This window comes from Mya arenaria, chromosome 6 (assembly GCF_026914265.1).
Source record: "Mya arenaria isolate MELC-2E11 chromosome 6, ASM2691426v1".
NCBI lineage: Eukaryota > Metazoa > Mollusca > Bivalvia > Myida > Myidae > Mya > Mya arenaria.
This window is the reverse complement of record NC_069127.1, coordinates 2,893,814-2,908,775: the sequence shown is the minus strand read 5'-3', so window position 1 is coordinate 2,908,775 and position 14,962 is coordinate 2,893,814. Positions and strand designations below refer to the sequence as shown.

General features: G+C 35.2%; 2 protein-coding genes across 3 annotated transcripts in view; both read left to right on the top strand.

Annotated features, from left to right (window-relative positions):
- Positions 1–14,962, top strand: part of LOC128237370 (arginine/serine-rich protein PNISR-like) — a 142,967-nt gene that overhangs the window by 60,671 nt on the left and 67,334 nt on the right. The gene's annotated exons all lie outside the window — the stretch shown is intronic.
- Positions 6,381–12,350, top strand: LOC128237378 (transcription cofactor vestigial-like protein 2). 2 transcript variants are annotated; one of them, XM_052952859.1, is made up of 4 exons: positions 6,381–6,516; positions 7,704–8,055; positions 10,937–11,326; positions 11,818–12,350. In XM_052952859.1, exons 1-4 carry the CDS (start codon positions 6,442–6,444, stop codon positions 11,871–11,873), a joined length of 873 nt encoding a protein of 290 aa, XP_052808819.1. In that variant the 5' UTR covers positions 6,381–6,441; the 3' UTR covers positions 11,874–12,350. The 2 variants fall into 2 exon arrangements, with proteins under 2 accessions (XP_052808819.1, XP_052808820.1); XM_052952860.1 differs by lacking the exon at positions 6,381–6,516 and adding an exon at positions 6,561–6,694.

Genomic DNA, 14,962 nt, shown 5'->3' with positions numbered 1-14,962 from the left:
CGGGGTCCTCCTGGACAGTCCGGGAGGTCGGTGTGACTTTGGCTAAGATAATATCACCAATTGCTTTACTATTTGTTTCGTTTACTGTAAACATGTTTTGTTTGCATTGGCCCTTACTTGGTGACCTAGCTGTTTCTTGTCTGATGAACACTTGCAATCTCCTACACAGTTATCTCCCTTGACGAGCGGAGAAAATCTCTGTCACCACGAAGGTTACGGTATTTGTATATACATTGTATATGCATTATAGGCATTACTTGCAATATCGTATGAAAGTATAATAAATTCGGTATGCACTAGTATAAAAGCATATGGGCACCAGTCTCGTACAAGTTTAAGTCCCTTTTAATAAGATAAAGCTTACCTCACCATATTTGTTTTGGTATAATTTATAAAAGTCATATTGAAGTACTGAGTGAAACGTGCAAGGCACAATTTACACGATAGGTTTTAGCACGCGTCCTTTAAGCATACAAGTAACAACATACCAGCCTTTTTAGCACATGTGCTATTAAAGCACAGCAATTAAAACCTGCGTTATTTAGTACGCCCGAATTATACAAAATTAGTGTCAGATAAATGACACATCAAATTAATATCCTACTAAATTTATGAGACAGAGCAATATTTGTTCTGAAAACTATATACGTTCATAGACAAACCCCACAGCAAGCAATCTTTAACGTTAAAGTGTGTCTCCAAAAATGAATACCAATGTATCAAGTTAAACACGTTAATTCATCCACCAATTATCAATACTTTTTATGATGAAAACTCTTCTTCTCTGATATATTTGTATCGTTTTGCAACTGATTCATTTACTTGAGGAATGCGTTTGTTCTCATAATGTAATTTCATCTAAATGTTTAAGATTTATTCAACATACGTTTTGTAAGAAATGATGTACAGGAGTTAAGAAATTAAGTCTGGTGAAAAGAGACTCTCGGTGACTTGAGTAATTTGTGCTTTAACATACAGTGTGAACCGTAACGACATACGCAAGGCAGAGACACGTGTCCTTCTGTGCGTATGTTAAAGCATATCTAGTCTGGAGTTCCTTCCCCTAACACTATCGTTATCGTACTGTTTGAAATATCAGTAAGCAGGGAATCAGACTAAAGCATATCGTGTAAACTGAGCCTAAATATGTATAAAATACCCCAAGTAAGCTAATGGACATCAGCCGGAATATCAGGCAGGGTTGTTGACCCGAGGGGACACCTGTACAACCACCGCTACTCTTGTGGGCTTCTACCCTGCACAAATCTGCTTAAAATCGTTAGTGTCGAAATCAGTTACTCAATACTACATAATACATTCGCGGTTTTTTTGTTTCAGAAGAGAACTCCAAATTTCCCAACAAATGAACATGTAAATGTCAACAGAGTCTCCGACTGACAAGATTTCTCACAGCTTAACTTCAAGCATCTTAATACGCAACGATGACATGATATTACGTTTACCATATCACGTCATCGGCAATTTCCCGTGCCGTCTTAATTAGTGGAACTTCTCACGTGCGCGAACTTTGTTCTCTGCGAATGTGGCACCTCGAGCGATAATCATATGTGGCATATGTATTGTTTTCTCGCCGAATGTGATGGGATTCGGGAAAAACTAAGGCGACATTTACATTGTCATTATTTCTGTATGGATGTGTAGATAGGAACAATAATTTAAAGCAGGTGTGAGGTTGTCTTGGTGGAATGTTTGTCTCTTATTTAAGTCAAAGTATTACCTCAAAGGTGTAGTCAGGAATTTCAAACATACATTCTTTAGGCAGCACTGTGGAAGGTCGGTAACGATACGGATTACAGAAACCACAAAGACATTTGGTGATATACTTTATATAGTTCTTGGGATCACACGTGTTATATTAGTATTCTATTATAATTTAGATGTAAATGTTGATTTGAAAATTTGATTCGAATAATATTACAGGGACAATCCCACTAGCATACGCTTTAACAGTATCATAAATCGAAAAATTAAAATAGTTCACATTATTCACGATGATTCAATCATGCACCATACACCGATAGCAGGACTAGAGAACTCTTTGAATCATCACCGCTTATATACATAGTCGTACTAAATCTCATATATCAACAAAGTACGCTCTTTCAGATTCATCATGAACTTACCTAAAACGCCATGGGTCGGTCAGAGAATCAGGTGTATCGAGCATGGATGGTGAACAAAATGGCTTTAACGCACAAACACTTGAGCGAATACTGTACTTAAATTTCTCTCTTTTTGAGAACCAAACATCCTTTCCCATTCGGTTCGTGTTATTTTCCCCCAAGTAGTTCATCGGATACCCCAATGATTGTGATAAAAACATTATTGTTAGAAATTATAAGATGTAAAGATTCATTAAAAAGAATCAGCTTACCTTTTTATTTGAGTATTTGATATGTGTTCTTGGAAGAGAAGCCGATTTAATGCAATTGAATTGTCTACAAGATCATTTTTGTATGCAGACAATATTTAAGTGCAATACTAGTGCACACATATACCGTCCAAATACTGAGGCATTAAATACATATTGCACGATATAATTATTGGATGTAATGAACTAGCTGCTTGCAATTGGGATTATATGTTAGATTTCTCGATAACCATTTTTTAATTTAAGTGTTTGTGCTTAAATTCTGTTCAAGGCAAGTGCAGGGCTGTTTTCCTAATGTCTCTTTTAAACCTTGAAAATTTCAGATTGGTGAGCACAATCTTAGCGATATTTTTACAATGTATGTATATACAAACATATAAAAATAAATACGATCACCATCCCTAATCGATACCGTCACTTTTACTGTAAATATGACTTCGCAAAACCCCCCAAACAACTGCAGCAAACAAAAACGTAACCTGAATTATGCAACTCAAATGGCAATTATTATTTATATACAGACTATATGTTCATACATGTATACATACATGTTTTGTGATGGAACTTAAGTTTGACTAACCTTTGGGTAAAAAGATGAAGGCTAAGAGGCTATGTTGTAAAATTATCGATATATAGTCTTGTATATCAGATCCATGTAAATGTTACCAGAGGGTTTAGTCCTCTATTGGAACGGTAGTAGGTGTACTGTTGCTTTTTTATTTTAGTAGCTTGTTTCTTCATTTGTCAAACAGTTTAGGGGTGTTTATGTCAAATATAAAGCCTGGCAAATGAATGGCTCATTAAGCCATTATTTAATGAAAGATATCATGGTTAATAGTTTTGTGCCAGAAAATGTTGAACAACAGCGGTACACGAAAGAGTGCCCCAAAACGCTTGGTTAAAACACTGCCTAGCCCCGGGGGTCTCCCATTGACACTAATTAATTTTCTGGTGAAAAGTTAATGAGTTCCCTCGAAATTCTCCATGTCATTTCATGAGCACTAATGCCCTTTTCTTGTTTCTTCAAGATTACCAATGTAATCAATTAAAATTTTAATGACATGGGAAATGAATTATGTGTCAGTGTATCAGAGATGTATTCGGAGTCAACGGACAAAATCATAGGTCAAGATGAATTTGTTGAAAGAATAAGAAAACAATCGATATAAAATCACCGAAAATTGTTTACAATTCAAGTTAATGATAAAATTATGTATTCGAATAGCCAAAGGATGTATTTGTTTTTATAATTTTTTAAACATATACACAGTTTTTGGCTGGAGACATACGAACTCTCTAAAATTGTAGTGGCATTTAGATTTCGCAGCTGTGTGTAACAAAAAAAAAATGTACAAATTTTATCAATCTTATAGCTAATAGTTATACAAAGACAATAAATAAACAATTGTGGAGGATTGTGCATTGCCCTTGGGTAAGGAGGGGTGTGAGTCTGAGTCGTTGTTTTTTCTCATGGTTATTTGTTACCTTTTACCTAAATGACTTTATTTTATTAAAATTTATTTATTATTTATCATTTATTGAATTTATTTATGATTTTTCATTTATTTATTGGTAAACATGTGTGCATATGATAACAAACCGTATGCATTCAGTCGAGTAAACACTTGGTTCTGCTCTGTTCTGTCCTGATTTGTCTTATACGCACAAGGTCAGTATGTTTGTAATAATGATGCTATGAATAAACAGATTGTTCGGAGTGATCACTTTACCATTTCAATTATGAACATATCCGTCAAATACGACAACGCCTAATGTGTTTTACTTTCAGATTAATAAAATTTAACTTCTATCTTTGTTGAATTGATATCACAGAATATGTTCCACTTCGGTAGTTTGGTTTTGTAATTGATAGAAATGTATATTTCATGTATAGCAGTATCAAGCTGATAAGCTTTGCCTATGTATAATCAATATTCTTGGACGACATCACATAGACATGTCTACATGTGATCCAACGTATATCTAAAGAGATACTTGAGATTGGCACTGCAGTCAAATGCTTTGGGACAGCTTTTAAGTTAGAGAATTTTAGACAAAGTGTCATTTGTATTTCTTTATCACTATACGTATTAAAACATGTATATAAGTATTTGCATGTGCTGGATATAGTGCACTGTGCTCAATTTCTGTACATATATTTCATATAATATACATTGTTTTATTTGTGACAATGTTTAAGGGACAATTGAAAGGGCGCTGTTGTCAGTGTCGATGTTGTTGTTGTTGTCGTTGTTGTTGTTGTTTTCTAAATAATGTTATTACTACATTTTCTATGCATTGATGGAATTGTTATTCCGAAATGTACCACAATATACACATTCTGGAAATACTCTGCACGTTACAACCGAGCAATCAAGTAATAATTGTTCGTCCTATTATCGACATCAATCAGTAGTAATGACAGTTGCGGCCGCACAGCCGACCAGGGCTTATCAGCCGTTGATTAACTGCGGCGGTAATTTGTCCTCGAATCCATTCGTACTATATTGTAGTAATGCTATAATTATGCTCATTCAACAATGCAAGACGTCTGGGTTTCTACTTGGACCAGTGAAAGGTCGGGAGGCCCATTACCGGACTGTATGGTCGTTCTTCCTCACAATATATATATTTTTATTTTGGTAAGGATCGTAACATTATGATATGTTTTCATCTGAAACTCTCTTTCTTTTAAAGAGCCGGTTGTTCAAAGGTTTGTTAAAGTTAACAACGTGGTAAAGGACATCGTTGTTAACTTTTAAACGTGAACAATTTCATGCTCATACTTAAATGTAAATATAACCACGAACAGATGACACAATGTCTCAAATCTGGAAGACATAATAATTATTGCAGATCACAGTTGTTTCCATTTAACTTCCAGGTATTGAGGTAAACGTTAACAACGATGACGTTAACAACGTTGTTTACATAAACAAAGGTCTGAACGAACTTATGACTGTTACTGTCTACTTTTCATTTCAGTTCTACGAAGGATTATCGCACTATGTATTTTCAATGATTTGCTAAATGCATGAAAGCAACTTCTGTACATGCATTTAACAAATGGTCCTAACTTGACAGTGATCGAACAATAATCAATGAATAATGACGCATGTCCCCGGAGACAACTGATGGCGCATGGGTAAAGCACCTGTCCGGGTCACTCACGTTACGACAAGGAAATCTCGCGTTACGTCACACACTTGGGAGTTCAAAAGCACGTGCCGTTTCGCGTTCGATAATTGACACATAATTGATGTTAATGTGTGAAAGCCACATGCATAATCAAGATTACGAGGAAGCTCTTAAGATTCTTGAGATTTACTGATCTCCAAACAAGATAAACCGTGATAAAATTGATTTTACACGCGAAAGTATACATATTCCATAACGATAACATCAAAATAAAATAAATAAACGCGCTTTCGAATATGAGAGCAAATACTTCTAAGAAACGTTGTTTAAAACACGATTGACCAACGATAAGTGACCTTATAAATATTTCAAATGAACAAAATAACAGGTCTTTTAAATGAACAGACGCGATTTGTACTTTAAATGCAAGCGCGGACATTACATACAAGCAAGTTTCCCAGAGAAGCGTTGGCACAACGTCGTCGGCCGTGTTAATTAACTTGTAGCAATACTTTGTAATGAAAGTCAAAGAATGACACGAACATTATTACGCAAACGCAAAACAAAAGGAAACCCATACTAATTTCTCGTGGTGCCAATGAAAATATTTATTATCAGTAAAACATGTGCAGACGAACTTATTTCGAAAATGTCTCGGAATTTATCTATTGGTCGGGCGCGCGCGTTTACGAGTTGCCCTGCTGTGATTGACAGCCGTTTCATAAGCCTCCCTGAAACGTCTACCGCTGAAGCATGCGTTCTGCTTGTAAGCCCCGCCTACTGGTATTTCAGGATTCTAAGAATATTCCAATGTATACCAAATGTATTTGGTGTATTCGCAAGCCAAAGATTATCTCGTAAGAAGAATTCTGAGGAATTGCAATCCACGAGTACTTTAAGTGCCGGTCGCGATGAGTGTCGAAGTTATGTACCAACCGTATAGTTCTGGTTTTGGATATCAAAGAAATAATGAGCATTCTATGCAGGTAAACGACAAGTTATTGATTCTTATTGTTTCTTTGGACAATGTGTGTAATGTCGCATTATAACGCCGTTATCAGGAATAGTGCAAATAGTCGCGTCTTTGAACGTAACCGGGGCTTGCGGTGTCTTGGCCGAGCTCAGCACGACTGAATGGATTCCAACCAATTTGCGAAGTTTACCGTAATTATTTAGTAATACGAACATGACATTTTCTGATACAATCATACTTTTCCTGGAAGAGCGTTGCGTTTGTGACATATCTTAATAAATATCTTGGTAACGTTTCGATATGTAACTCGAATAACATTCTGCATGTTTTGGAACTACCAAGAATACTAAACATTCCAAGCAATTTCGATAAACAATTATCTGAAATAGACATCTACATTTAACAACTCTCGGTGTACATTTGACACATTTTTGGATATGGAAACCTTGAATGACAAACGCGTTTTTTCGGTGAACCTTGGATAACAAACATGTTTTGTCGCGGACTTGGACTTCGTTTTTTTCAGGGAGATTGGTGACAGATATTGATGTAAACTCAACTGGCAACGAACTGCTTCATCATATCTCTATAGAAATGATTACAAAAGAAACAAAGTGCACAATTTACTTTCATAAATAACGTTAGATTTTATTTGTTTAAGTTTTAGCTCTTCAATTTAATTTGCGCAATGCAGTTTTCACTTGAAATAAATTACTTCCGTCCGCGAAAAAGTGGCGAGCGTTCACGCGATACACAGTTATCATTTATCTAGATATCATTATGACACTCGGGAATAATTTTCTTATCATCATACGTCTCATTTCACGTTGCACGGAGCAACAGAAAAGGTCGATCTTTATCGCGTATATTACTCTTGAAATTACGCCACCCGCTATTAACTTTTTTTTTCGTATTTGACGTCTTGTTAGCAGTCTATAATTATTTTTCTAAAACATTTTTTTTCATAATTTATCCTTTGCTTATTTTAGACCATCACTGTAGATAATTGTGCATGTACACTCCGCTCCTTATTGCGTTCATTTACGCGACCCATGTTGCACATTTCTTATTCATTTAACTATTTGGATCATATACTACATGTACTTTTTATTTTACGTATGCTTAATTGTTTTTTTATTGATAGAAATGTTTTTGAAAGTAAATTGTTCAGAATTTAACAATGTGTTGATTTCTTTACAGTCCCTGTGCCTACCGAAGTCCCAGGAGCCGCTAGATCTCGGGTTATACCCGCCACCATCCAGCACCCATGGGCACGCACTCCCGGGTCCCAACCTCGGGTCACACGTGTCCTCCTTCGGGCTCCACCCTTCGAGCAGTCTTGGTCACCATGGAAGCGGGTCAGCGGGCCCGCCCTTGGGCCCCCTCAAGGAGGAAGAGAAGGTGGAGCAGCCGAAAGACACCCAGTTCATCAGCGCCAACTGTGTACTCATGACCTACTACAGTGGGGACATCTCCTCGAACGTGGACGAACACTTCTCCCGGGCCCTCAGTCAGCCCAGTAGCTACAGCCCCGAGGGCAAGACCAGTAAAGGTATGTGTAGTTACCTACTTTTTTCCGAATACTAAACTGACAATCATATTGAGTCATATATACCATAAATATATTATTTATTAATAGGATCACGTTTCATAGAACATGTTAATTTGCAGACAGATTGTAATACTTTTTAAACTCAAAGTATTTTTTTTATTTTATTTTTAAATATAGAAAATATAATTGAGCAAATTAATGGCCAAGCCTTATTTTTGTTCGACAATGAAGTACATAGTTGAAGATAATAAGGGCCAAAACGAATAGTATTTTTATTGTTTAAATAATCAATAATGATTTCAAGAAACGCGTTCTGTAAACCATAGTGTCTTTAATTGAAATTAAAAATAGTTTTGTCTTTTTTATTGAAAAAAGAAAATCAGTAGAAAAAAAACTTTTATTTTAGACATACTCATATTTCCACTGCTAAATGAATAGATACCATGATGCGCCCAATATCAGCCATCGAAGGAATATTATCATAACATAATCCCGTTGCGAAACTACTCGCATTGATTGGATTGTTCACAACTGAAACATTAAATATTATTTTAAATAGGCAACGAAAACCAAAACATAGACTTGGTAAAAATATTCTTGTTAATAAAAGTTGCAATGTGTTAATCAATATCATAATACTATTTAAACTAGTGTCACTTACTTATATGCCGAATTGCAAATCAACTTTAAAATGAAAAATGTGCGATGGTTATGTACCATGAACAGGAGATGCACCACCCTTGAAGTTAAAAACAACAACAACAATAACAACAGCAACAACCGCATTCTTTAGTGTGTTTACTCTTTATTGAAGTTTTTTTTCACAAATGAATGTAAAAAGATGATGCTAAATATTTTAAAAATTTTAACTTTTTACGAATATTTATTTCAGAAAAATTAATGTCATGTCGTCGCCCGCTGGCATTAACGTATGTGTTTATTTCTCATGCCGTGAAACGATTATTTCTTTTGAACGAGGAGCCAATCTTTAAGAAAATAAACGCATAGTCAAACTCTGATTTAAATGTTTCAGTTTGAAAATTGATTGCAACCAACTGCCGATCTTCTGTAAGATAACACCAACTAGGAGCTTGCTTGAAACATTTGTGTGAACCTTTTTCACCAAGTGGAATAACATCGAGCAACTGTTCAATTAGTTTTTTCAACCAATCATTTTCGCCTTTTTTTCCTTTTTAAAAGACAGGTACGAAACTGATATTACTAACAATAAATATAGGATAAACGATAGAAACGAATGTTATGAATAATTAAAGTGAATATACTTAACATATATCATAAATAATTAAACAAAAAATGAATGATTGATTGATTGATTAATTAATTAAATGAATGAATGACTGAACGAACGAACGAACGAACGAATGAATGAATGGACTTACGGACGGACGAACGGACGAACGAACCAAACAACCAACCAACCAAACAATCAATTAATAAATCAATAAATCAATCAATCAATCAATCAATCAATACATGCATAAGTAATTAAATTAATAAATATATAAGTAAATAAATAAATAAATAAATAAATAAATAATGAAGGAATAACCAAATGAGTACATGTTATTTACGTTATATTTATATACATAATCACTTCATAATCACTTCATCTATTTTTGACAAGTGTACTCTGGTTGAATCTAAACGCGCAGTGTCAAATAAAACAAAAACGCATGTTTACTGGATAATAATTCTTGCAGATTTAAAACACCTAAATGTTTCAGAGCCCCTTTCTGCCCGTCTTTCAGCTCCGCAGTTCTACATGCTATCGTTTAACATCATTAATTTCACATGTTCATTAAACTTGTCACTTGCAAAACTGTTACTTTCATTAGAGCCGTAAACGCTTCCTTCCCGCTGGTTTAACTGTTCATAATTTATTTTATAGTCTACAGAAATTTCCTCCTCTCTCTGGCAAGTTGTGTTTTAGCGTGTCTGCTTTCTTGAACAGCCAGTTAATTTACCGACGAACACTGCTTAAGTGGGACCTGTCATTTCACACAACAGGTTTTAAGAATTAAGAAGTCTAATTTTAATTAATGTTTACATCATAACAGTAATTTGTATGTTGTAAATTTTGGTCTTAGGTAATTTGCTGTCAAAAGTTTGTTACATTCTTTTTTTCGTGTCAAGCATTTCGGCTTCTGGCAAGCATGTTTTTAAACAAATTAACTGCTCTTCAAACACAAACATGCATGTGTATCAAAGCGGAAAACATATTCATAAACAAGATCAAGAGCTTGTTTTCGTAGGATTTATTTGACAAGTTGCATAGTTATGAATGAAATTATACCAGGCATAATGAACAAGACAAACAATATGAAGCCAAAGGCATAATATAGCAATAGAAATTTGGTGGCAGTCCCGTGCGCGATGACGTGTGATTTGAACATGTGAGCGGGCTAAAAATTGAAAACAATGAACAATATCAAAATGTTATTTGTTACTGTTTAAAACAGTGAAACGCCATCTTTATTTCGCTGATAAATCTCCATAAACCACCCGAAAACCTATAATAAACAACATAATTCAGTATTTAATAAAGGCATAATTTATACGCATGTCGGGGAAAACGGTTCACTGACGACGAAAACATATTTAAACTCGTGTTAGATATTACATTGTATTTATCTTTGTTAATATTGTATTTATTTTAAAAGTTACAAGTTAGGCTAATCGGCATCTTATCTTTGGTCATTTATTATACTCACTTAATTCTAAAGTATTTCCAGGTATAACTCGTGTTTGTTTTGTCCTTTTTGAATTAATCTAGAATTAAAGCTATTAAACTAGGCTATTTTCTACCATGCCTTCTTCTGTAGTTTCATTTGATAATCATGAGTATGTTGTATATTTTCAGACCCGTCGTTGTTATGCTCACGAAAGTTACCACCGTCATTCTGGAACAGCAATTACTACAGCGGACACGGTTCATTCTATTCCGACTTCCAGTTCCCATCCGGACCTTACTCCACTTCGTCCCTGCCCGGATTCTCCGGGTTCCAGGACCCCTGGTTCTCCAGATTCTCGTCACAGTCACACACTTTCCACCACAGACCAGTGCACTATGACTTCCCTTACCCATCCATGAGTGCTAGCAGATATAATTCAAACATTGGCTCTTTATTGTTACAATCTGCCAGATCAGGACATTTTTCTGCAGGGGATTATGGGAAATCGACCGATTCAAAATTCAGATACCCGGATTATAGATTGGGGACAGAATACCCTACACAAAATACATTTCCAGGTTAGTTGTATACTCATTAAACTTTATGCAAATTAAAGTATTTTTAAGTATTATTTCCCTAATTTTACCAAAAAAAATGTAACCAGCTAAGTCTGACAAAGACTCATTAAACCAACAAAAACAAAGCTACTATATTGCCCTCCCCGCATATGTGCAAGAAATGCATGCACATAGATCTCATTGAATCCATCCATCTTCATAATTGTGGATTGATGGTTTTGTTGATTGGTCTTCTAAGGCCACTGTTTGTGCCTACCATCTGTGCATATCCGTCGTTGATGAGCCTCGTCGATTGTTATTGTAGTGCAATTACTTTTTGGCCATTATTTCTTCCCAATCAGCACAAAACAAACGAGAGAAAACTAAAAACATTTTCTACTGAATTGCTTATCACTGTTGGTTTTATCAGACATTATCATACATTATCATACGTTTTATGAACATGTTATGTATTCAACTTAAAATAACTTAATTCTTCTTTCTCCGTTCAGGTCTAGAGGCGACTGCAACAGAAACATCAGCAGGAAGGGACTTATATCTCTACTGAAAAAAATGTTGTTTTAAAGTTATCTTAATCTCTGTAACTCACCACCACAAGTGTGAAGTCTAGCCTGCCAGGACCCGTCGTGCAGCCCGGACGCAAACCAGGGGGAAAACGCCGACCGCGGAGACCCTCCGAAAAACCAAATCAGTGCTCTGGTTTTCAAGCTGATATTAATAGTGTGGAGTTTGAAAACAAAGATGCTATGTCATGAACATTTGTTCCAAATAGTGCTATTCATTTCCCATACCATTTGTACAACACTTACACAATTTGATATCATAGTGTTTATATGATTGTAATGGTGATGAGTAAGCGAAAACATAGTGATAATTTTTATTATGTGACTTGTTATGTGTGTATTTGTTTGTACATATTGCTCAAAGTTTGACTTATATATTTATAAATATGTTTCTTCTTTGTATGTATATTGTAACTATTTTCTTATGAAGAAACTAGATAGAAATAAAAGAAATAATTATTTTTACATAGTTGCTTTGTTTACATACTTGTTACACCATAGAACTCTCATATATACATATTCGTGTTTAAAGATGCACAGTAAAGGTTGATGCCAAAAAGGGGCAGAGTATAGATTGATGCCAAAAAGGGGCAGAGTATAGGTTGATGCCAAAAAGGGGCACAGTAAAGGTTGATGCTTAAAAAGGGGCAGAGTATAGGTTGATGCCAAAAAGGGGCAGAGTATAGGTTGATGCCAAAAAGGGGCAGAGTATAGGTTGATGCCAAAAAGGGGCAGAGTATAGGTTGATGCCAAAAATGGGCAGAGTATAGGTTGATGCCAAAAAGGGGCAGAGTATAGGTTGATGCCAAAAAGGGGCAGATTATAGGTTGATGCCAAAAAGGGGCACAGTAAAGGTTGATGCTTAAAAAGGGGCAGAGTATAGGTTGATGCCAAAAAGGGGCAGAGTATAGGTTGATGCCAAAAAGGGGCAGAGTATAGGTTGATGCCAAAAAGGGGCAGAGTATAGGTTGATGCCAAAAAGGGGCAGAGTATAGGTTGATGCCAAAAAGGGGCAGAGTATAGGTTGATGCCAAAAAGGGGCAGAGTATAGGTTGATGCTAAAAAAGGGGCACAGTAAAGGTTGATGCTTAAAAAGGGGCAGAGTAAAGGTTGATGCCAAAAAGGGGCAGAGTATAGGTTGATGCCAAAAAGGGGCACAGTATAGGTTGATGCCAAAAAGGGGCACAGTATAGGTTGATGCCAAAAAAGGGGCACAGTATAGGTTGATGCCAAACGAATGGGCACAATAAAGGTTGATATATTCACTGTAATGGCCAAGCAGCTTTTATTTAAAAACATTAATAACGGCTAATACTTTTTAACGGCTAACTGGAAAAAAAATATATGTGTTTTTTGTTTTCTTCCGATCATAAAAGTCAAATGAGTTAAGTTTTAAGGGGATTTACCCAATGCAATTTTATGAAATATTGACTTTCCAACATTCCATGTGGTCGTTAGGTGTATAATAAAGTATACCAAAGATTACCGAACGGAATCTCACGTGTCAAGCTTTTTGACAAACGTAACAAACAACCTCGAAAGTTCATATCGAACTTTTACGGCATAAAATTGTCATTCGTTTAATACGATACGAAAAGATCCCTTTACATCCCTTGGTAAGAGACGACCATGGTATTACCGTATGTGGCTCACATGCCATTTACGGGAGTGTTTTCCTTCTTCGTCGTTTTTATTATATCATTATTATTTTCAAGTAGATGCTAAAAAAAATCTGTCAATTGTATTTATTTTATTTTAAGACCAACTTTTCAATTTGTGTGCACACTTTATAAAAATATATAATTTCAAAATAGACTAAAAATCTAAATATTGTATTCAATACAAAATGCAAAAATGCTAAATGCTATAGGTAATTATCAGTGAAATAAATACACAATAAACACAATTTGAACGACGTCGATAGCGAAATAGCGTTAGGTTTGCATATAATTTGGCGTTCTTTCATTATCATGTTTAGGCGTATAAAAAGAGAAAAACATGTTTGTTTCACCGTAGAATCGCTACGTATTTCACCATGTAAATCCCAAATGTCAATATTTTACTCGTGGCTCCGATTATCGTGAAATACAGGTTTAATTGCGATCTTACACTGAAACAGACAATAATACTCCATAAATTCAAAGGTCTGTTATAAAAGTATATAACAACAACAGTCTATCTAAACACACACACTTGTTAGCCAATTTCGATTACTTTAAATTAAATAAAAAAAAAGTTTACCTCAAGTCTTGCCTCTTCTATTTGTAAAAATGTTAATATGCATTGTTAAATGACATGCTGTTGTTTGTTTGTATCAGTAATACACTGTGTCACCGTATTGATTCGAGCATTGTGGGCCCATATTCAAAAGGGTTTAGTGTTCCGGTTTCATGGCGGTTAAAATGATGACCAGTTACTATGTCTTAAAAGGTCCGCACATATTTGTAAAAACATATTGTCGGAGTTAAGAAGAACACGTCTCATGTTATTTTATATGGTGATCTTGTTCGCTACCCATTGCCAATTGTAATTAAGAAACGAAAGCTGGATTTTGGCATTATCTAATTACATCAACCGAGACAAACTGTCTACAAAGCTTTATCAAATAGATGTTGCCAATTTAAACGACAATCATTCTCAATTCAAGCGGATGCACAATGTTAAATATATTTTCGATAAATGTGGGATGAGTTAGGTATGGAATAATCAGTATTTCAATGAAAAACAACAACTGCTACTAACAAGAATCACTCAAACAGTTTCTGATCAATGTTTACAAAGTTGGACATCTGATGTTAATTCTTTCTCCAAATGATTGATTTACTGGATGGTTAAGAATACATTTGGTTATGCAAGCTATTTTGACAATGTTCCTGATATCTATTTGCAATAGTTGATTAAATTTCTACTTTGTCATTATCTCCCTATCGAAGAGGTGCGATGGTAAATTTCGAACGTAATGATAAGAAATGTCATCTTTGTCAATCAAACGATGTCGGTGACAAGCTTCATTATATTTTTTAATGTTCTTACTTTGTTGATGCAAGAAAACGACCGCTACCATATAAAGTGA

Excerpts from the sequence above, each read along its gene's own strand:
- LOC128237378 (XM_052952859.1), top strand. The coding sequence starts at position 6,442 with ATGAGTGTCGAAGTTATGTACCAACCGTATAGTTCTGGTTTTGGATAT. Across the intron at positions 8,056-10,936 it reads CGAGGGCAAGACCAGTAAAG|ACCCGTCGTTGTTATGCTCA; the intron begins GTATGTGTAGTT and ends GTATATTTTCAG. Across the intron at positions 11,327-11,817 it reads TACACAAAATACATTTCCAG|GTCTAGAGGCGACTGCAACA; the intron begins GTTAGTTGTATA and ends TTCTCCGTTCAG.